Source organism: Colletotrichum godetiae (assembly GCF_030913485.1).
Source record: "Colletotrichum godetiae strain CBS 193.32 chromosome Unknown BDP55scaffold_13, whole genome shotgun sequence".
Classification (NCBI taxonomy): Eukaryota; Fungi; Ascomycota; class Sordariomycetes; order Glomerellales; family Glomerellaceae; genus Colletotrichum; species Colletotrichum godetiae.
In genome coordinates, this window is record NW_026851261.1 from 843,990 (window position 1) to 864,485 (window position 20,496).

The 20,496-nt window shown below is 54.2% G+C and overlaps 5 protein-coding genes across 5 annotated transcripts; 3 read left to right on the plus strand and 2 right to left on the minus strand.

Moving 5' to 3' along the window:
• Positions 1–2,171: 2,171 nt before the first annotated feature.
• BDP55DRAFT_630220 (uncharacterized protein) lies at positions 2,172–2,894 on the minus strand (the record flags this gene model as incomplete). Its single annotated transcript, XM_060572122.1, has 2 exons — positions 2,172–2,268; positions 2,407–2,894. 2 exons carry the CDS (start codon positions 2,892–2,894, stop codon positions 2,172–2,174), a joined length of 585 nt encoding a protein of 194 aa, XP_060431804.1.
• On the plus strand, positions 2,875–4,066 carry BDP55DRAFT_726986 (Sucraseferredoxin-like protein; the record flags this gene model as incomplete). The annotated part of the gene is made up of 2 exons (XM_060579228.1): positions 2,875–3,060; positions 3,314–4,066. The coding sequence occupies 2 exons, from the start codon at positions 2,875–2,877 to the stop codon at positions 4,064–4,066; spliced, it is 939 nt and encodes a 312-aa protein (XP_060431805.1).
• Positions 4,067–5,861: 1,795 nt separating this feature from the next.
• BDP55DRAFT_658682 (uncharacterized protein) lies at positions 5,862–7,780 on the plus strand. The gene has a single exon (XM_060574499.1). It carries the CDS (start codon positions 6,082–6,084, stop codon positions 7,681–7,683), a length of 1,602 nt encoding a protein of 533 aa, XP_060431806.1. The 5' UTR covers positions 5,862–6,081; the 3' UTR covers positions 7,684–7,780.
• Positions 7,781–12,520, minus strand: BDP55DRAFT_658684 (phospholipid-translocating P-type ATPase). Its single transcript, XM_060574500.1, has 3 exons — positions 8,709–12,520; positions 8,241–8,650; positions 7,781–8,183 (listed from the first exon to the last, which is right to left on the minus strand). The coding sequence occupies exons 1-3, from the start codon at positions 12,144–12,146 to the stop codon at positions 8,066–8,068; spliced, it is 3,966 nt and encodes a 1,321-aa protein (XP_060431807.1). The 5' UTR covers positions 12,147–12,520; the 3' UTR covers positions 7,781–8,065.
• A 1,315-nt stretch (positions 12,521–13,835) lies between these two features.
• BDP55DRAFT_726989 (COPII coat assembly protein SEC16) lies at positions 13,836–19,777 on the plus strand (the record flags this gene model as incomplete). Its single annotated transcript, XM_060579229.1, has 2 exons — positions 13,836–19,152; positions 19,203–19,777. The coding sequence occupies 2 exons, from the start codon at positions 13,836–13,838 to the stop codon at positions 19,775–19,777; spliced, it is 5,892 nt and encodes a 1,963-aa protein (XP_060431808.1).
• Between the last annotated feature and the right edge of the window lie 719 nt (positions 19,778–20,496).

The following is a 20,496-nucleotide window of genomic DNA, read 5'->3' on the forward strand; positions in this document are numbered from 1 at the left end:
AAACAACTAAACCACCAATACCCCTCCTCCCCCTTTTCTTTCCCTTTTCTTCCCGCACCCTTGGCTTTTAGCCTGCTGGATCTCGGGGGAGGGATCGGTTACTTTTCTGCATTTTTTTCATCTCATCTTTTTGCATCTTTTCTTTCTCGTTCCCCTGTTGTGTTGATTGTTCTGCATGGGTACGGTACTGCGGAGGGCTTGGATAGGAGCGGAAGACCAAGTCGTTGAAGGGTCACAAAAGTCAAGACCCAACTACGGTATCCGTTCCCCTATTACTACATATTCACTAAAACAAGGGCATGAGGGATGGTTGGAGTAGAGAAAGAGAGAGAAGCGGCTTTTGGGAAGGGTGTGTGGTTCCCTCCTCCGATCATCTCTTCCTAACTACCTAACCTCCATCTCATTCATTTATTTCATGATCCCAGTGGGCCATCCATGATCGGATCCATTCACGGACCACATTCCACCTTCTCGCTCGCTCGCTCCCTACCTTAACTCCCGCTCCCGAAAAGAGCCTCACAATGATTTGATTTCGCCCGGTTTTGGTAGTCGTGTGTCTTGCCTTTTGATTTTCTTCCATGTCTCAAATCCCCCACTCGCACTCCTCCCCCTTCCCATGCCTGCCTGCCGGCTTTTTGCAAGACAAGGTCTCGGAAGCTTGGGCCATGATGTGCAGAGACGTGCCCATGGCAGTCTCACTCTACGGAGTCAAGTCAGACACGGACACGGGGGATGGGAATAACCGGATCTGAAGTTTCTCACTTTCAATCGGCACGCTATCGTGTCAGTGAACGGATAGGGATCTATCTTATCTCTATTCATTACTTTAGTGGACTGTGGGCGGCGTCATTCTTTTGTGTGTGAGCTATCCGTATCTATCTATCACTAGGTGATTGCGAATTCTCCGTTCCATGTGTCGCGATCGCCAAGCTTTTGGGGCCCCTTGATTAGATGCCGTTGACTTCCGGGCCGTGGACACTGGACGACAATCAGGGCCTCTTTCCCGCTTCGCACTGTTCGCCGGGTATGTGTGTGTTTGGTAATCAACAATCTTACCATCTTAGCGCATTCGTACGCTGCAAATCCTTCTTTGCGGTTGTTGCGCTCCAGTCGGGTGAGCTCAGTCTCGGGAGCGATACCCGGGTTGTGTAAGGTAGGTGGTGATTGGTGAATTGAGATGAGAGTGAGATGAGAGAAATGTGGTTTATTTGGTATCCCGTCGTTTAACTCAGAGTCGAGCCCAGCCCAGCCTATTTCGGCCCTGGAAGATTGCCGGGTGAATGTGCGCTGGAATGATAGAGGCTCTCTCGAGTCTCTGCTCACTTCCAAGTTCCAACCACTCACTCACTCTTTCACAATGGACACCTATTGCCCATCTATTTTCCTCGGTCTCCCACTTTACCAAGCCCCCCGGCTGTGGAACCCTTGAACATGAGCGGATGAAAAGCAAATAGGATCATGGATTCGGCCAGGGTACGAAGTACGGTGTTCCCGCGCGCCCGCGCCAGCGCTAGAACCTGGAAAGCTACACTACCATTTTCTGCCCGTGCGCTCGTTTTGTCTTTCACTCAATCGGTTTCCCGCCCGAACTCTCCCATGTTCGGTCCTTTTTTGGCATGGTACGGAGTACTTGGGACTCTCGAGGTTCAGAACCCGAAATTCGGCTCCGAGGCGGATGAACTACCTTACCATGATCCTTCATGGCCCTGGTAGGTTGCTTACCTCACCCTCCCCCCGGCCTCCTGACTGAGGGACTACACTACACCCCTCCCCCCTGGGTACGGGGTTCGGATGCGGAAATTTGCTTTCACGTGCAAAGCCGCATACGACAGCGGGAGGGGGAAGAAGTACTCCATAGATGGGAATCATGGAAGAGAAGTTTGTATCCGTAGCGGAATAAGGGGATGTGTCAGCCGGACATAACTTTCCAGTACCGGCCGGCCGGCGGTACCCGTTCGCAGGAATAAAACCTCATCAGGGAACCTACAGGCGGTGGACTCTCCCTCTCCCCGCCGGCTATCGGCCGCGCCAGTGAGAAATGAGGGATTACCTAACATTACCACTAGAAGCCCACTAACAAGAGAAGTGATCAGACATCCGCATGAATCGCATCGCTGTCAGAATTCCCCGCCGGGGTTTTCGGGTAGCCTTTTCGAGGTGTCCCGGTCTTCTCACTCCCGCTCGGCGCCGGGGCCAAGGTCCGCAGCGAGCGCCGAGGGGGGCAGTCCAGGGGAAGGAGGGGGGGGCCTTGACTCCTTGAGTGACCAACTACCGAAAAGAAATGGATACCTGTCTGCAATTGCCAATTACCAATCTACGCCTCATCTGCGAATTCACACTCCCTCCCTGGGTGCCCTTTACGATCCCGTGGAAAGCTGTCGTATTGTTCATCGTGCGAATACGTACCTTTGATGACAACGTATCCGTTTTTTTCTCTCGTTCTGCTTGATTGGTGACGTCGATCGCGGCTCTGTCTGAGAGTGTTGCGACGCCACTCCATCTGAGTATACGCCGGCATCTGGTTGGAATCCCAGCACAGTGAAAGAGACACACTTGGCATCGGCGAAGAGACGTATTCGTATACTACGCATCCCAAAGGACATGATGCATTCGATAGCGAGAGCCGCACCGCGTCTCACGCGAGGGTATCGCGCGGCGGCGATCTCATACCAGTCAGTATCGTCGTCAACGTCATCGCTACCGACGCGGCGACAGCGGCGCACCTTGAGCACCAGCGTGAGCTGGTCATCCTCATCGTCCTCGCCAAAGCCCAAGTCAAGGCCACAGGCAAACAGGCCGTCGGCGCCTCCCCCGCCGTTTGAGCTCGTCCCGACATGTCCGTCGCCGACCTGCGAGTGCGCCGCGACGCCAGCGATGCCCGAGGGCTTGGACATTGACTTCAAGAGCCCGCTCAACGGTGTCGTCTCGGGGTACGCTGAGCAGGTGCTCGTGTGTACGGGGCAGGACGACTGGGTGTCGAGGATCGAGGAGGAGAATAGCGGGGATAACCTCGCGGCGGATTTGAAGGAGTTGTTTGGCCGCGGGGGGACGTATAGCGATGTAAGTATTCTCATGTCATCTTCTCATTCTTCCTTCAGCTTTGAGGGTATGTATAAGTGTATATGCCTGTGGGGAGGATCGATGGCCAGTATCTTCTACAGGAGAACAGCCAGCGAGGTTGACAGTAGTCATACTTGCCATTGCAGTAAAAATGTACCCCTTTCTTTCCCTCACTCGCGAACTGTTACACATGAGATTATATGAGAACACCTTGGGCTGACGGTAAGTGAAACCCCTTTTCTCACAATCACAGCCCTGGCACAACATCTCAACCCTAAACGCCTCCTTCCCCTCCTCGGTCCCCAAGCGGAGCGAGCTGCAGACCACGAGCGCCTACCTCCTCCCGAGCTTCAAGTACGTGCCCTTTTTACCGCGCGTCAGCTTCGACAGCGTCCAGGCGCTCGCAAAGGGCTACCTCCTGCCGGAGAAGCTGCACAAGATGCACGACGGGAGCCTGTCGCCGATCCACCGGGACCGGCTGACGCGCAAGGAGGCGTACCGGTCGCTGCTGTACGGGGTCCAGGACGTGAAGGAGGTGCTCGTGCTGATTTGCGGGCACGGCGGGCGGGATATGCGGTGCGGCGTTATGGGACCCGTGTTGAGGGACGAGTTTGAGAGGAGGTTTGAGGGGGTTGGGGTTGGTGTTTTGAGGGGGCCTGTTGTGGTTGATGAGAGTGGTGAGGGGGAAGCTGGAAGGATTGCGGCGCCTGAGTCGGCTGAGGGCGGGGATGGTGAGGGGGGTAAACAGAAGATGTCGGCGCGGGTCGGGCTGATTAGCCATATTGGCGGGCACAAGTTTGCGGGGAATATCATCATCTATGTCCCGCCCGGTCAGCTTATGGCTGATGGGGAGAAGCATCCTCTGGCTGGGAAGGGGATCTGGTATGGAAGGGTTGAGCCGAAGCACGTTGAGGGGATCGTCAATGAGACGGTTCTCGGGGGTCGCGTCGTTGCTGACATGTTCCGGGGTGGTATTAATGAGGATAGGAAGATCATCAGGCTCTGATAGAGTGGGTGGGTTTGTCTGATGAAGTTGGCTGTGTAAGAGTTGCTTGTAGTATAACATAGAGTGTGGGACATCTCCTGGGTGGCACAATGGCGTGGGGTTACGCAGAACTACTAGAGGCTCAAGTATTATAGACAGAGACTCTCAAAATTTTCAGCATCAAAGGCTTTGAAGTCAAATGTAAGACCCAGTTATTTATCAGTCCCGGAGAATCCCTTTCTGCGTGATGAAGACAGCCTGCGAGATACTCGAATGCTAGATGACCAGGGCTCTAGGCCCCCTATCAAGAACCTGGTACCTGAGTCCCAAATATGTTACGGCTTTCTCACTGATGTAGGTAGGTCGTTGTAGATCTGATGAGTTCCCTCTCTGAATCTTCCATTTCAGCTTAGCGATGCTCTCACATCATCTGAGCAGAGCACATCATTCCGTCTGTATATAAAGGTGGCCTAGACGATGGTATGTTATTCATGGACTTGGCAAACCTTGGAGCCGAATTATTGCTCGGTGGTAACTGACTGGTGTAGAGGAGAGACGGGTTGGCATTGATGACGGCCTTAGTGATGTGCATTACTTTCAACACAAACGTTTCATGCGTCTTCTCTCGGCGTTTATAGAGACTTTGTACTCACGAATACGTGCGCAAAGCCGGATACTATGGGAGGAGGCGAATGTGGGTTTGAAAGTCTCGGCGGTATGGAGCTCTGATAGAGAGTCTCACTATGTTTTCATAGCCAGGTTGATCGGACTCCTTGACATGGTTTTCTTCACTTTATCCTTTAAAGACTGTTGGGGTAGGATTTCAACGTCTTTGTTCGCATCGTCATTTTTTGCTGTCGTAGTCCTGAAGTTGTATTTGTCGAAGGCTAGCATCGGGCTGGTTGTGCTATTGAACAAATGAAAGCTTAGTCTGTGCGTTCAAGTGCATTATCGTCATCAGCCCAACAAGACCATGTCACTTTTCATGCGTTGAAGAAGAATATTGGTAAGTAAATATCTTTGGGGACACGAGTGTCGTGGCAGGAAGGGTACCTGGATTTTGCTTGATGATTGCCCTATCCTGTCTGGGCAGCCGAGTATCAAAATTTCCCCCGGGGTTGAATCGGGTTGTCTTTATTAGCTCAAACCAACTAGACGATCTCACATCACTCTTTACGCCGTTGCAGAAGAACCTTTGTCCACGAATACGGTCTGTAACACAAGTGTTGTAGCGAGGAGGACACCTCCATTTTGCTTGATGATTTTCCTGCTTTGTGTGGGCATCTAAAGGTTGACAACTACCCAGTTGATGTTTGAGCTGAAGCATAGGATCTGGTATGTTTTTTTGTGGTGTTCTTCGGTGGTCACGGATGGTGAAGAAAAACTCTGAACCCTAGCGGTGCACCAATTTATGGCCCAAATAAAGATGTTAAAGGGATTTTTGACGATTGGACTGTGACCTGCGCATCTTTCGACCTTCTTCTGATGAGTACATGACTGGTCAAGAGGTCTCCTGAACGCTGCCAATGTACCTATTCAAAGTCTACCTGTAGAAGTACCCTGAAACTCAAGAATTGAGAAGCCGTCTGAAGCGTCTACCATCGTTCCGTTCTCTACTAGGGAGACCGCCGTTTTCAACAAGTTTTCGAATGCTGCATGTCTTGCCTTGAGGCATCTAATAGGACTTCTGAGCTCGCATTACCTTTGTGTAGTATCTACGCAATACCCTATGCAATCCAACGCTATCTGATTTCAGATTCCAATCCAGTGTAGTATATACAACGTCGAAACACTGTATAGTGGAATGAGTATCTGCATCGATCCCGGGTGAGTAAGTGTTCTTGAGCGATGGTCAAATAGGCGACTCACGTGACCGTGCGCAACTCAGCTTCGCCCAGCGGAACTAGCCCACTAGGAGCTTTCATCATCGACGTTCGTCACCATCTTCTGCATCGTTTCTTTGCAGGAATTGTTGGAAAAGCTACACCAAATTTAAACGATCTCATTACAGTAAATCAATTTGTATCCCGAACCTGATGGGGGCCTCGGTGCTCATCTCTGCCGGTTGCGCGGCTCTCCGGCCGATCGCCGGGCGCTCACTCACCCACATCCGACCTCAGCTCCGTGCCACTCCGGCCGCCGCAGCCGCATCCCGGTCAACGACAACGCATCTGAACCAGCCATTACGGCACTCTTCCGCTTGGACGCACCGGCGAACATCAACACCACAACTATCCGCATTCTCATCCTCAACTGTGCGCCATTACCACCTAAAATCCACAACAACTCCAACCGCCCCCCAACCCCATCGCCCCCCCAAACGCAAATCCTCCACCTTCATAAGCCCCCGCTACCTCCCCGTCCTCATCCTCCTCGCAGTAGGCGGCATAGCATGGGACGCCCAATGGCTCTTCCCCTCCACACCCGAATCAAACGATCCAGCTGCCCAAACAGCCCTCGGCCCGGCGCGCAAGTTCATCCCCTTTGACGTCGTCGCCCGCGAGCAGGTCTCCCCGAGCTCCTTCATCCTAACCCTCAAAGCACCTCGCGGCAGCAGAAACAGCAACGTCGCAAGCGTATCCTCCCTCTGGGGCATCTTCGACCTCTGGTGCGTGGAGGTGAAACAACCCCAAATCCAGGTCGCGAGGGAGTACACGCCCCTGCCCCCCGTCCCAGGCTCCTCATACGATGAGGATACCCTCCGTCTTTACGTTCGCGCCGTACGAGGGGGTGAAGTCTCGACGTACCTAAGCCGTCTGGCACCCCCTTCCTCTACTCTCTCATCGTCAGATGGCACTCCATCAAAGGGCGACAAAGTTGAACTCCGCGGGCCCCACGGCGAATTCGACCTCCGCTCCCGCCTAGGCAAACGAGGCGACCGCGTAGTATTCCTCGCAGGCGGAACAGGCATCGCCAGCGCTATGCAAGCCGCGCACGCCGTCCTTCCGCTCCCAGACGGACCGTCCATGACCATCTTCTGGGCCGTCAGGAGCCGCGATGAGATCCGGGAGCAGCTGGTCGGGGGGCTTGCGGCGGCGGCGCCACCGCAGGTGAAGCCGTCATCGTCGTCGGGGAGCTGGTGGAATCCATTCTCATCATCTTCATCATCAGGAAACACGCCCGGACCCCAGGCCGAGTCTCTCCTTTCCGCAGAGACTCTTGCCGCTCCCTCGCCTATAAGCAGGGACCTCCTCGCCCTCAAAGTGAAATACGGCGACAAGCTCGACGTCCGCGTTGTAGTAGACCAAGAAGGCACCGCCGTCCGCGACGCAGACCTCTCCGCGGCGCTCACTCTTCAACCATTCACCAAAACCTCTGCCGGTACGCCGACACACGCAGTCGAAGGCTGTAAATTCCACTCCCAGACGGCACACATCGGCATGGTCGACGGCGCGCCAAACGCCGGGAAGAGAAGCCTCTTCAAGCAGGACGACTGCGCTTGCTCGGCCGACGACGCCGCGCCGCGGGGCAAGAACCTCTTTGTAGTTTCGGGGCCCGAGGGCTTTGTCAAGGCGTATGCTGGCGCTAAGTTATGGAGGGATGGCGGGCAGTTGCAAGGGCCTGTGGGGGGTATGTTGGGCGCGATGCAGAGGCGGAACCCAGACATCTTGAAGGATTGGATCGTTCTCAAGTTGTAGGAAAACACTCTCTCTTTTGAGTGAGAGTTCATGTACATCATTCCATAGAGCAGAGTCATGTAAAACACACCGAGGCAAGAGGAGCACAAAATTGCACAGTAAACTCGAATTTCGATAACGCTGTCTAATTCTTCTGGGCTGTCGATGGCCCCATCCGAATAATGCCGTACAAAGTTGGGTAAAAAAAGAAAAAAACAGTTTCCCAGGTCCCCGTTCAACTCCGCCTAATAATGCAAAAACCGCAGCAGCCTTTCCCTTTGAATGGCCGTGGACCCCGTTCGCTGACACCGATCCCAGACGCGCTTACACAGAGCTTTGAAGATAGATACAAAGAAGATCTCATTCAACAACGATAATACAACACAACACACTGGTGCGGTTTCTACGTGCTCTGCACCTTTCTATACGAGGGCGGCTTCATCGTCCTCCTAATGAGCTTCACCGCATAGGGTGGGATGAGAGATATCGCCGCGATGGCGAGGACGCGCCAGATGAATCCCCTGGAGTTTGGTTAGTCTGCGTAATTCTTATGGGGCATGAGTGCCAAGATGACTTACAAAGTGATGATGAATTGAAGATCAAAGTAACCACCGAGGAACGGCACGGAGCCAACGAAAATGACAAATGTGCCAACGATCGAGATGATCATGGCAGGGTGCCACGTCGTAATCTCGATGGCGACCATGAGGAGCTCGTTGAGAACTAGTACGGTGTACGAAACTGCCACCATCTTGGGCCCGTCGACTTCGGTTAGAAGCTGTGATAGGCCTTGAATTGTGCAGCCTTGATAGATCGAAACGGCAACCCAGACGAAAAAGGTACGATAAGACAGGGATCGGCCGGAAGTGAGCTCTTTGTATAGTTCCGGATACAGATTCGCCAAGTTTTCGTCTACATCCTTGTCAAGGACGAGGGAGAGAACGGGGAAGGCAGTATACACGGTGGAATATCCGACGAGAAGCCAGTCCTGCGACCCAAGGTTAGAAACAAGAACAAACATGTACAATCAGACGAAGTCAACATACTTTGTAGAGACCTTCGGGCTCAAACTTGATGGCAATACTGTACATCGTCTGGCAGGCCGCAATGATCAATCCACGATGGATAACAAATTGAGCGAGCTTAGCACTGCGCTTGTAACTGTTGCGCCCGTGCCAGACCAGCAATTTAGTTAGGTGGTAGAACTGCTCAATCGAGAAGTCTGCCGCCAAACTAGCTTGCCGACCTTCCTTGCCCACAATACCAACACCGACATCTGCTGCTTGAATCATGGAAACATCGTTGCCTCCGTCACCAATGCAGCAGACCCTCTTCTTAGTGTACTCTCTGATCAGCTTGGCGACTTCGGCCTTCTGCGTGGGCGAGCATCGACATGCGACAACCGTCGGGAGTTGCACAGCCACGGACACAAATTCGATCCTGAAATGGGTGAGGAAGAGGGCCAGACTCTCGCCATCAATCAAGAGACAAGAATCCGTCTTGCCACGGAGGAAATCGAGGTGATCTTGCGCGTTGTCCTTCTTCTTAAGCTTGGAAACGGTGTAGATGTACTGGCCACGAGCGACAAGCTTGGAGCTGACGGCGACACAGCGAGCTGTTTCAACCTTGTCACCAGTCAACATCCAAATCTTGATGCCTGCGTTTCTCAGAAGCTCTAGAGATGGCTTGACATCTTTTTGCAGCTTGTCCTCTACACCAGTGACGCCGAGAAGCTCCAGATCGCGCTCCAGGTACTGAGCCACAGCACGTTGCATACCAGCGTCTCGTCCAGCGATAGCCAAAGAAGCCGCTTGGTAGCTCCCGGTGAACTCCTTGTATTGCTCGTAAGACAAGCGCTTCCGGCCAACGACAAGTGTACGCAGGCCCTCTCGAGCCATGTTGGAGGTTTCTTCGTCAAGCCAGTCGTTCTCGGCCACAATGGGGCTCATGACTGTGTCAGCACCCTTCTGATAGAACCAGATTTCGCTGTTGGCGAGATTTGGCACCGTAGACTGAGTCTGATCGAAAAACTGAACAATGATACCCATGCGCTTGCCCTCGGATGTGAAGGGGAAGACGTCGAGGATACGCACGCGAACAATTTCACGGCCGTTCTCTGTTGACTCAAGAACCATGCTGGTGCGATCGCGATAGGCGAGGCGAAGACCGACGGATTCGGTCCAGCGAACGATGGCGATCTCGTCAGGAGAGGAGGCCTGGTAAGAAACAACGGTCTTTCCGTCTTCTTCCTCTGTTGTTGGCGTCACGTTGTGACACAGAGCCAGAGCGAGAACCACGTCTCGGACACGAGTGCCAATTTCTCTTCTTGTGCGTGTAGCACCCACGTTTGACGAGTTGGCAAATGTCGAAGAAGGCGTGATCAACATCGTGTGCGATGAAGGATCGGTAGTAGGTTGAATGTGGAACCCTTGCTTGACGTACGATGTGACTTCGTCCATGGCCTCGTTAGCGTAGGAGACGGTGCCGACATGAATTTTCTTCATTTCCATCTCGTTCTGGGTCAGCGTGCCAGTCTTGTCGCTGAGTAAATACTCGATTCTTCCGAGATCTTCCGGTATCGTGCTCGTTCGCACAACAGCTCCAGCAATGCCGGGATCTCGTTGAATGAACCAAGAGTAAGCGCTCTTGCCCATGTCGAGGTTGACACGCAGACTGATGGGCACAATAGTCGAGAAAAGAATAAGGAAACGCATAATCTTGATGTACCAAACGTTGTCTTTGGTGTTTCCGAAGCCTTCCAGCGCCACAAGGATAATGGAAAGCGCCAAAGTCAAGGCACACAAAATCTTGGTGAGCGAGTTGATCTCATATTCTAAAAGTCCAGTCTTGGACCGTGAGGGGGCAGTCGACAGCGCTGACCTCGTCTGAGGTCCCGTGTACATGATGACAGCGAGAGTAGTGGCGTTGGAGGCGATTACTGTGTTCGCCCAGGCTGTGTTGTCTATTGACAACGGGGCCGAGGTGCCTTCACCCCCGTCAAGCGCTGCTTGCTGGCTTTGGGCATCCCGTTTGCTGGATAGCAGCTCGACTGTGCCGATGAACTCGTTGACCTTCCTATCCGGCTTGCCTCCCGTTACACGTAGGCGGACAAACTCCTCCGTGGCCAAGTTTTGCGTCAAGGGGGACGCCAGACGCAACTTCCAGTCTGTCTCTCCGTCAAGCTGATCAGTTCGGATGAATGTTTCGCCAGCGGCACCGCCGCCAGCGTCGTTGCTCTCGGCTTCTTTGCCCTTGGTATCGGAAACTTGTAGGGCTTTGGACTGCTCTTCTTCAGCATCGACTAGCAACGACTCCTCTTCCGCAATCACCTCCATCACCGGCGCGTCGGTAATTGTTTCTGATGTGATACATTTCAGAATCACAACGTCGGCAGGAACTCGTTGACCCTTGCTTAGAACAAGAACATCGCCGACTTTGAGGTCGCGCGACTTACGGCTGACCTCAAGGACTGACGAGGAAGGCTGGGCGATAGATCCGTCTCCCTCAGCTCGCTCTTCTTCCTCTTGAATATCCGAGAGTCTGTCTCTCAAGCCCGCCAAGTTTTTGCCCTTCTTCCTCATGGAATCCGACTTGAGCCTCTTGTGTGTACGTTGTGCAGAACCCATGCCACGGCCTGGCTCATCGAATGACAAAACTGTGTATGCTTCAGCATTGGCCTCATTGTCTCTTCGTCTTCGTTCGATGTCGTCGTACGCCTCCTTTCCCATGGTAATGAAAAGCACAAATGCCAAAGGCGCCACGTAAGTCGTAAGGTAACCGATCCGTAATGGAGGAATCGCTTGCGATAAAGCCACGAGCAAAAAGTACATGTTGAAGAAGAAGGAGAATTCGTTGTACAGAGTGACGGGTAGAAACGTAAGGGCTGTGTACTTGGCGTTCGATATAAGGTTCGGCGGGAATCTCGTCGCTTGGGAAGATCCTACAGCAATAAGGCGGGCGCTGGACGGATCGTCTTCATCTTGGTCCTGGGAATCGTCCTTGTCTGTTTCTTGCGCCCCTGAATTCGACATGAAGCTCGGTAATCTAATGCTAGAGGTAAGTCGCTCGAATCTGTCCCCGGCGAAGGATCGACGCCTCGGAGGCGAGCCACCGGGTAAGAGAGGAGAGTCGTCGTCGGAGCCTGCACCAGCGGTCCCATCTCTATATCGTGATGAAGAGCTTCCGGGTTCGCCGAGAAGTGCTTCAGCATCCTCGCTGGTGCCATCTCGGTCCTGGCCAAGTTGGCCATATCCCCTGGCCTTTTGTCCGGCTCGGCGTGAGCCCCCCATGCGTAGATTTCGCAGTGCTATACGTGGCGATCGATGTTCGGTGGTCTGACGGTCGTGGCGGAGGAGGCCAGAGGTGCGATCGGTTGTGGTAGTGGCAGGATCGAGCTCCTGGATATCGAGATCGAGGTCTGAATCGGAATCATTCCCTGGAGAGCCTGGCGGGTCCGCGGGACGATATGAGGTTGGAGAAGGCATCCCGCCCGCATTGGGAGGAGGTATATGCAAAGTGCAACTTTTTAGGCAGATGCCGCAGTGCGGGAAGCCGTGATAGAGTTCGGTCGAGGGTGCCTGTGCTGTTGCTCAGAGAGCTGCATCGGATAGCTTCGGTAGGAAAGAGTAAGATGATGGCGTGAGCGCTCAAGTGTACGCAGCGGTGAGCTGTATCGTCCGGTCACGCCAGCGATGTTGGTACTTTGCGATGAGCAGGTTGAGCGCCGAAGAGTCGTGGTGTTTTGGACAAGTATCCCGTTGTCGCAAGCATGCTGAGAGAGGCTTGGAGACTTGGAGGCTTAGAGGCGTGAATGAGGTCTCCTGGGAAGGCTGAGCCGATCTCATTGGGCGGGTGCTGTCGGAGCAGTATCCAGTTTTCAGCAAGTATTCCAGGGATGACACGGGGGGCACTTTAAGTGACGGAGGCTGCCGCGTGGCCTTTAGTGCGCTGTAAATTCGCTGCCCGAACACGCCCGGGGCCGTAAGGTGGCCAAATGGACTTTAGAATCTAGATGCAGCGGCCCGGTGTAAGCCGTCCCTCCCTCCAGCGGAGAGCAGTTCATCTCACAGATACAAGGTATGTACGGATAGGTTCCCTGGGCAATACCTTAGGTTTCCTACATCTGGTAAAATAGCTCGCATGTTTGATGTATAAACACTTGGTTCCTGGCCGAGTCTTTTCTTCTCGCGTTTCTTTCTTCCAAGAGTTGTCTCAGGATACATAATACTTCCATTATCATACTACTACCTATAGCTTGTGCCACCTCTCAAAACGGTTCCCTAGTGAATTGGTGACACATTCCATTCCAGATTGGCCACCTTTATTCATTGACATGGAAACGGTGCCTCGGAACGATAATCAATGTCACCTCACTCACCACCTGTGTCATTGTCAGACTGTCAGTGCCGCACCCGGAGGATCCTCGGGTCTCTGATGTGGCCGCAAGCCCGCGTATCCGTACTTATCTCTGTATCTTAGGTACGGAGCAGTGTTCGACTGAACCTCTGAGGTGGCCCTTTTTGAAGGCGGAATGACGGAATCGGCACTGATTCTGGACCTGTGACTGGGTGGACGGTGGACCATTCCAGCCAAGACAGCACTGACGGACTCGTGGATTTTCCCAGCCAAATCCGTATCCGTACAGATACCTATTTAGGTACATAGGTACCTTCCTTTCGGGCCCTCGAAGATATGCATGTACCTTGCCACATTGGACACACCAAGAGATACATGCCACATGTACCGCGCCAGACCTTGCCTTTTCATCGTACCTGCCAGCTTGCAGTTGCACCTTGAGCCACGGCCACCTCATGCTTCATGCCTTTTGGCTCATTAGACTTTCTCCCCCCGTCCAGCAGAAAAAACCACCTTTGCCTCTGTAATCTTCACCTTCGACCCACAAACTCTGAAGCTCACCATGGAGTTTGTCGCTGTGTATTCTATCTAGACCTCTGCTTCTCTTGTACATGTACGTTCTCCGCTCCGTCCCTCTCAGCCTCTCTGTCGAACTCTTACGTTCATCCCCCCGGCCTGGTTGTCGCGTTATGCGACGCCAATCCCCTGGACTCGCGCATCGTGTCTCGTGCTGACCATCAACGACCTAGCTGTTTCCTCGAGCCTTCGATCTAGCCACATCGCGAACCCGCATGATTCCACCTAATTAAATAAATACCATGACTTCCACCGCGAACGCTTCGTGGCATCCGGCTTTCATGCCCAATGATGCTAGTGGTCATGCAACCACAGAAGCTCAGGTTTCCCCGAGCGCAGAAACCCATGATTCACCATCGACAGCTCCTCTTCACAGCCAGCTTGCTGAAGATGTCAAGCCTACACCCCCATCACAAGCGACACAGCTGGAGCTTCAGCCGAAGCCGGAGGAGCAAAGCAGTCCTTGGCTCGCCGAGGACGACAGCAGAGATGCTTCGGACGATTGGCCTGTTTTCGAAAGACCAGTGTCAGATGCACCGGCCGTTAGCGACGACGACCTCAAAGAAGTTTCAGCCTCGACCGCAGCTGCCGAGCCAGAAACGACTTTGCTCCCCTCTGCCGAACTGGCCGATGAGATCGCTCCGCAGCCGCAAGCTATAGCCTACGAACCCAAGCCGTCCGCACCCACCCTGGGCCATACAAGTACCAACTCATTTACTCGAACCGTCTCCCACGAGGTCAACTGGGACGATGACCATGACACAGAATGGACCCTATCACGGACCGACACTGATCCTTTCAAGTTCATGCCACCCAACGAAAGGACGAACTCATTTCCGCCTGTCCCGCCTGCCAGCGGAGTGTCCACAGCCGTCCCTGGCACGGAGCAGCCTCTTCCGTCAAACCAAGCCGAGGACTTGATTCACGAAATTGAGAGCGCGCCTGAACATTTCGATAATGGTGCTTTCGAAGAGACGAATCACGCTGCAAACGACTATGAAAACGGTTTCGACGACGAGGAACCGCAGGATGACCAGCACTATGTCGGTCGCGATGCCACGTTTACCGAGCAGGAGGATCTTGGTTCCCGCTACGAGGAGGGCGTTCCTCTCATTCCCCTCTCTGAGTCCAATGGAGAAGTTTCTCAACCCGAACAGAAACTTGCCAGCTTTGGAGATGAAGTGGCAGGCGAGGACGACTTCTTCAGCCAGATCCACAGCTCCAACAATGAGGACTTCCCCGACTTTGGCGGAAACCCTACACTGGAGCGGAAATCCACAATGCAAGTCATGGGCGACATGAACACAACCACACTGCTGAGAGCTGATACGCTGGGCGAAATGCTTGAAGAGGATGAAGACGTTGATGAGACTACGAAGTTGACGGAGGAGCCTGCAGAGCCTATCCAGTCGGAATATGCTGGAGCAAAGCCAGCTGATGACCTTGCTGCTAAGTGGGAACAAGCTTTTGCAGACGACGACGGAGAAGACTTCCTTCTGGACGAGTCACTCGACGAGGCTGGCGAATCTAAGCCCGTCGATCCATCGGCATTCTTTGGCAGCGACGACGAGGGCTTCCTCGACGACGATGACGACCTACCTACAACTGCGGTCCCGGCGCCGGCTGTTCAATCCGCTGGACAACAGAACCGATATACTCCTTCTGTTGCTCCCCACCAAGCTGCTTCCTCCCCTTACGCGCCGACTGCGCCGGCAGTGCCGTCGCCCTACCAGCCTCAGACTGCGGCCTCTCCATTTACTCCGGCAGTGGCCCCTTACGCTACCCAGCGTACGCAGTCAGCCGCTCCTTACAATGCGCAGCAGACGCGCCCTGAGCCTGTCAAAGCCCAGAGTTTTGCAGCGCAGTCTAAGGGCGGGTATACTTCTCCTTACGATCTTCCCATGGAAGTTGTTGTCCCGAAAAAGAGGGTTAGCACACAACAATTCCCGCAAAGCCCTTCGACGGGGCCATCGTCGGGTCCCCCTCCGCGTAGCTCTAGCATGCAAGCTCCCACGCCACCGCCGCCGCAAAGAGCTGTTACCTCGAGCGCCTCACCGCCGACGTCAAGTCACTCTGGGCAGCCACCGCCAGCAGGAAAACCCGTCCCTATGCTTCGGAATAAGGATAGTTTCTTCGAGGAGCTGCCCGTGGCTTCAAAACCACGATCGGCCTCTCGACAGAGCTACCGTGTAGGTTCTCCTGCTTTGGCTGGACCGCCTGAGCCTCTGCAACCTCAGACCCAGGGCCAGGCTCAGCTTGCTCCGTCACCACTGTCACCGCCAATGTTGTCGCCTCCTGGCATGAGCCGCTCGCTCTCGGGTGGAATTCCACACTTGGTACCTGGTGAGCGTGTCAACCCCTATGCGCCTCAGACGACGCAACAACAGGTCCCTGGAATCCCTGGCAATGCCAGGTACTCCCCTGCTCCTCCGTCGGCACCGAATACCAATGGAATGCACCGCCCGCCGTCCGGGAGCAGATATTCACCAGCTCCGACAGCCGCAAGGCCTCCCGTACCCGCTTTCCACGCGGCTACCACGCCTCCCACTGTTCTGCCGCACTTGCCTAGAACGTCCAGTCCGTTGGCTCATTTTGAGGTCTCGCGTGAGGCGGCTGCGACCAATGGAGACCACCCTCAACCTGACCGCAGGTCGAGCTACACCCTTGAGCCAAGGAGAGTACCATCACTACCTACTACTCGCGAGGTTGAGGAGGAGGAAGATTCGAAGACTTCGTATGCAGCTCAGCCTGCAAACGGTGTGCCTTCTGAGTCCCGATATAGCCCGGCACCGCCGATGGTCGCGCGGCAGACACCGCCGCCGTCATCCCACGGCCCCCCTATGCACGCGACTTTGTCACCTTCGAAGAGGTCCACATCTAACTACCTGCCACAAGCCATCCTTCATGACTCACCTCCCGATAACAGATACGCACCGCCACCGAGATCCCAAACCCAGTCACCAGGATCCTCTCAAGGAGCACGCCCGCAGTCCCAGCCCGTGCCTCGGCCGACGTCGGTCCATAGCCCAACCTCCCCTCGAGCAACTAGGAGTTTCCAACCTGTCACCGCCCCTGTTTCTCGGCCCCGGGGGCCCTCGCAAACCTTCAACTGGGTTGCGCCAACTGACGGTCGCGAAAACGATCCTCTGCAAAGATGGAAAGGGGCGCCGATTATCTCATGGGGTGTTGGCGGAACTATGATAACTTCTTTCCCTAAAAATGTGCCGCGTTATGGTATGGGGCAAACCGCTCCCATGATCATTCGTAGTCCAGGAGAAGTACACGTCAAACATATCAAGGATACCCAGCCGCTCGAAGAGAGGCTGGCGAAGTTCCCCGGGCCTCTGCGTGGAAAATCAAAGAAGAAGGAAACGATCGCTTGGTTGAGCTCAGGCATAGACACCCTGGAAAAAGAACTACCTGAAGTATCTTTCCAACCTCAGCTTCCTCACGAGCATAAGCGCGCGGTTGAGCGACTGTTGCTCTGGAAGATTCTGAGGGTTTTTGTCGAGCATGACGGTGTTTTGGAAGGCACCACCGCCGTGGATAAAGCTGTGCGAGATGTTTTATCCCCCGGTCTCGACGCCAATGGCAATGAGGGTACGCTTGGCTATGGTGCTGGACTCGGCGCCGACGCTCTTCAAGAATCATCTTCAACCCAGATGAAGGCAGAGGTAGTAGACTCATCTGCAATGGATCAAATCCGGAAGCATCTCCTGGTTGGCGATCGCGAAAAGGCGGTATGGGAAGCTGCTGACAAGAGACTTTGGGGTCATGCCATGTTAATTTCCAACACCGTTTCCCCAGATCTCTACAAGCAAGTCGCCCAGGAATTCGTCAGGAAAGAGGTCAACTACCCAGGACACGCCAACGAGTCTATTGCTGCGCTTTACAAGGTTCTCTCTGGCAACTTTGACGACTGTGTTGACGAGCTAGTTCCGGCCCACGCCCGGGCTGGGTTCCAGCTCGTCAATACAGCCTCGGCCAGTGGTTCGACTAAGGATGCCACCGAAGGACTCGACAAGTGGCGGGAGACTTTGGGCCTGGTCCTAAGCAACCGCAGTACTGACGACGTCCGTGCCTTGAATGCCCTCGGCAACTTGCTGTCTTCGTATGGACGAGCTGAAGCCGCACACATCTGCTTCTTGTTCGCTAGGAAGGCTACAGTTTTCGGGGGCCTCGATGACCCTGCCTCGAACTTTGTCCTTGTTGGTGCTGATCACAAGACTCAAGGAGAGCAATTTGCCAAGGAGACTGAGGCTTTACTATTGAGCGAGGTCTACGAGTACGGTCTTTCACTCGCGGGAGGCCCTACCCTAACTGTCGGCGTGCCACACTTGGCTGCGTATAAGCTCCAGCACGCGATGACTTTGGCTGAGTATGGGCTTCGGGACAAGGCCTTGCAATATTGTGAGGCAATTGCCAGCTCCATCAACGCTCAGACTAAGAGGTCGAACTATCACCATCCTATCCTGGAGACCGCTGTAGAAAACTTGCGAACGAGGCTCAGGCAGGCTCCCAAGGAAGAATCGTCGTCCTGGATTTCCAAGCCCAGTATGAACAAGGTTTCGGATACAGTTTGGAGCCGATTTAACAAGTTTGTTGCTGGTGACGAGAACGACGGTTCTGCTGCTAGCGCATCTGGCGAGGGTGGTGCTGAATCTGGACCATTCGCTCGGTTGGCAGGAGGCACTCCTACTATCAGTAGATCGCCTTCTGTGTCAAACTTTGAGCCCATTTACGGAGCAGGTGCCACCAGCCTCCCAGTTGGGTCTCCTCCTGCTGCTGCAGTTCCCATCCCTGTTACGAGAGCCGCCTCTCGATACGCGCCAGGCCCGTCTCAAACACCTCTATCAAGCTCCTACGAACCCGGCGCTAGCTACACATCCGGCCCAGCTTCAGTCGGACGCTCCTCAAACGAGTATTCTCGTAGTCCTTATGAACCACGAACGTCGATGGACTCACAACCTGGGTACTCTAATGGCGGATACATGCCTCAGAACGCGACAGGGCCATCACAAGGTTACACTCCGCCTATGTATGACGGTGGCCAAGACACAGCTGCTTCCGCCCAGGGATTGTCAGGAGCTGTTCAAGCCTCTCCAATGCAGTCGCCGACCAAGCCTGCGTACCAGGGATACGAGCCGTATGGCAGTCAAGCCCCCGCTGTCCCTTCAGTGGAGGTTCAGGGCCAGGAGACGATTGAAAACAGCCAGCAATCAGATAACAACCTGGCCAGTCCAGGCTACCAGCCGCCGTCTTACGGATACGAACCGCCATCAATGTCTAATGACGAGCCTCAATCACAATCTGCAGAGCCCACTGACGGTGGTGGATACGAACCTCCTGCGTTCCAGCCGTATGGCTATGAACCTCCTTCGTACAACCCTGAGCCCGAACAGGATGATGAGGGAGAATCAAGACCGAAGCCCAAGAGTTTCATGGATGATGACGATGATGATATCCCCGGTCTCAAGGCGCTTAAGCCTCAAGAGAAAGGGAAGTCTGAGAAGGACAAGGAAAACGAAGAGATGTTCAAGAAGGCGGCCGAAGAAGACGGTAAGCAAAGCAAATATTCCTTCCATGTTGACAACACTAACACCGAATAGCCAAGCGAGCAGCAGCACAGCAACAGTCCAAAAAGGGATGGGGATTCGGCAGCTGGTTCGGAGGCAAGAAGGAACCTAGTCCGGATCCCCAGCAGGGCAACAAGCCCGTCAAGGCCAACCTTGGTGAATCCAGCAGCTTCGTGTACGACCCTGACCTGAAGCGCTGGGTGAACAAGAAGGGAGGGGCGGAAGCGACACAGGCAAAGACGGCAACACCGCCGCCGCCGAAGGGGGCTTCGAGATCCAACACAGGAACACCACCTCCGCCACGCACTATGACACCTCCCATGGGCCGTGCAAGTGCTCCTCCTGGAGGACCGCCTGGCCCGGCACTTGCGCACGCTGCGTCCAGCGAAAGCCTGGGAGTGCCACCAGGACCGCGACCGCCGAGCATGATGCGTTCAGTATCGAACAACAGTGTTGGAGGACCTCCTAGCGCTCCTCCTAGCCGACCGGCAACAAGTATGAGCAATGCCAGTAGCATTGACGACTTGATCAGCGCGGCTGGACCCCGAAAGCCGGGTGCGAAGAAGGCGAAGAAGGGCGGACGGTACGTGGACATTATGGCCAAGTAAAGATGATACACGAGGATTCCAATTTCGAAATGCACAAGCGAGTGGGGCCGGCATACCTGAGCCAGCATCGATATGCTGTATTATAGAATTTCACACATAAAAGCATTGTAATAGTTGTGAGGGCCTTCAGTGCCTGGGGCGCCCTCTATGCGAAATGGACAACGAGAAGTTTTTCTATTATCTGGCAGCCGCCGACTGAGGTTTTACACCGTGATTTGGTGAACGTGATTACCACCAGCTGCTGTCAGAACGCTGTACATTGACTTACACATATGGCACAGGGTGGAGGTGAATCGTCACACCGCCTTCTTCTCATTCAGCTAGTCTTGGAAACCTTCCAGCAGCTTAAGTGACATATCAAGGCCTCACCTTGTCCGTACCTACGTGCTACCTAGGCAGCTTCAAAGTAAGGTGAGGCAAGGTACGGAAGCTACCTAAGATACGGAGTTAACGGGTCTTACAAATTGCGGGTGCAACAGATGCAGGGTCCTGTAAGATAAGGTAAGGATCCAGGCACGCCAGGGTGCAAGGATGGCGATAACGGAGGCGAGATGTGTCTTATCAGTAGATCATGTGATTGGTCGAGGGGCAAAAGACGGTAAGTCGGCGGCAACCTGGAAGCCCCAAACCTTCCTGTCGCCCCGGTCTCTAGGTGCCCGCCTGCCCGGTTCAGGTACAGCGCAGCACTGTAGCAACGGCGCGTCCACCTGAAAGGAAGA

What these genes read in the sequence shown, in the direction of transcription:
- BDP55DRAFT_658684 (XM_060574500.1), bottom strand. Translation starts at nt 12,146, where the DNA reads ATGCCTTCTCCAACCTCATATCGTCCCGCGGACCCGCCAGGCTCTCCA. An exon ending in AGCCCGAAGGTCTCTACAAA is followed by an intron (nt 8,651 to 8,708) that starts GTATGTTGACTT and finishes CTTGGGTCGCAG; the next exon opens with GACTGGCTTCTCGTCGGATA. An exon ending in CTTCAATTCATCATCACTTT is followed by an intron (nt 8,184 to 8,240) that starts GTAAGTCATCTT and finishes ACCAAACTCCAG; the next exon opens with GGGATTCATCTGGCGCGTCC.
- BDP55DRAFT_658682 (XM_060574499.1), top strand. Translation starts at nt 6,082, where the DNA reads ATGGGGGCCTCGGTGCTCATCTCTGCCGGTTGCGCGGCTCTCCGGCCG.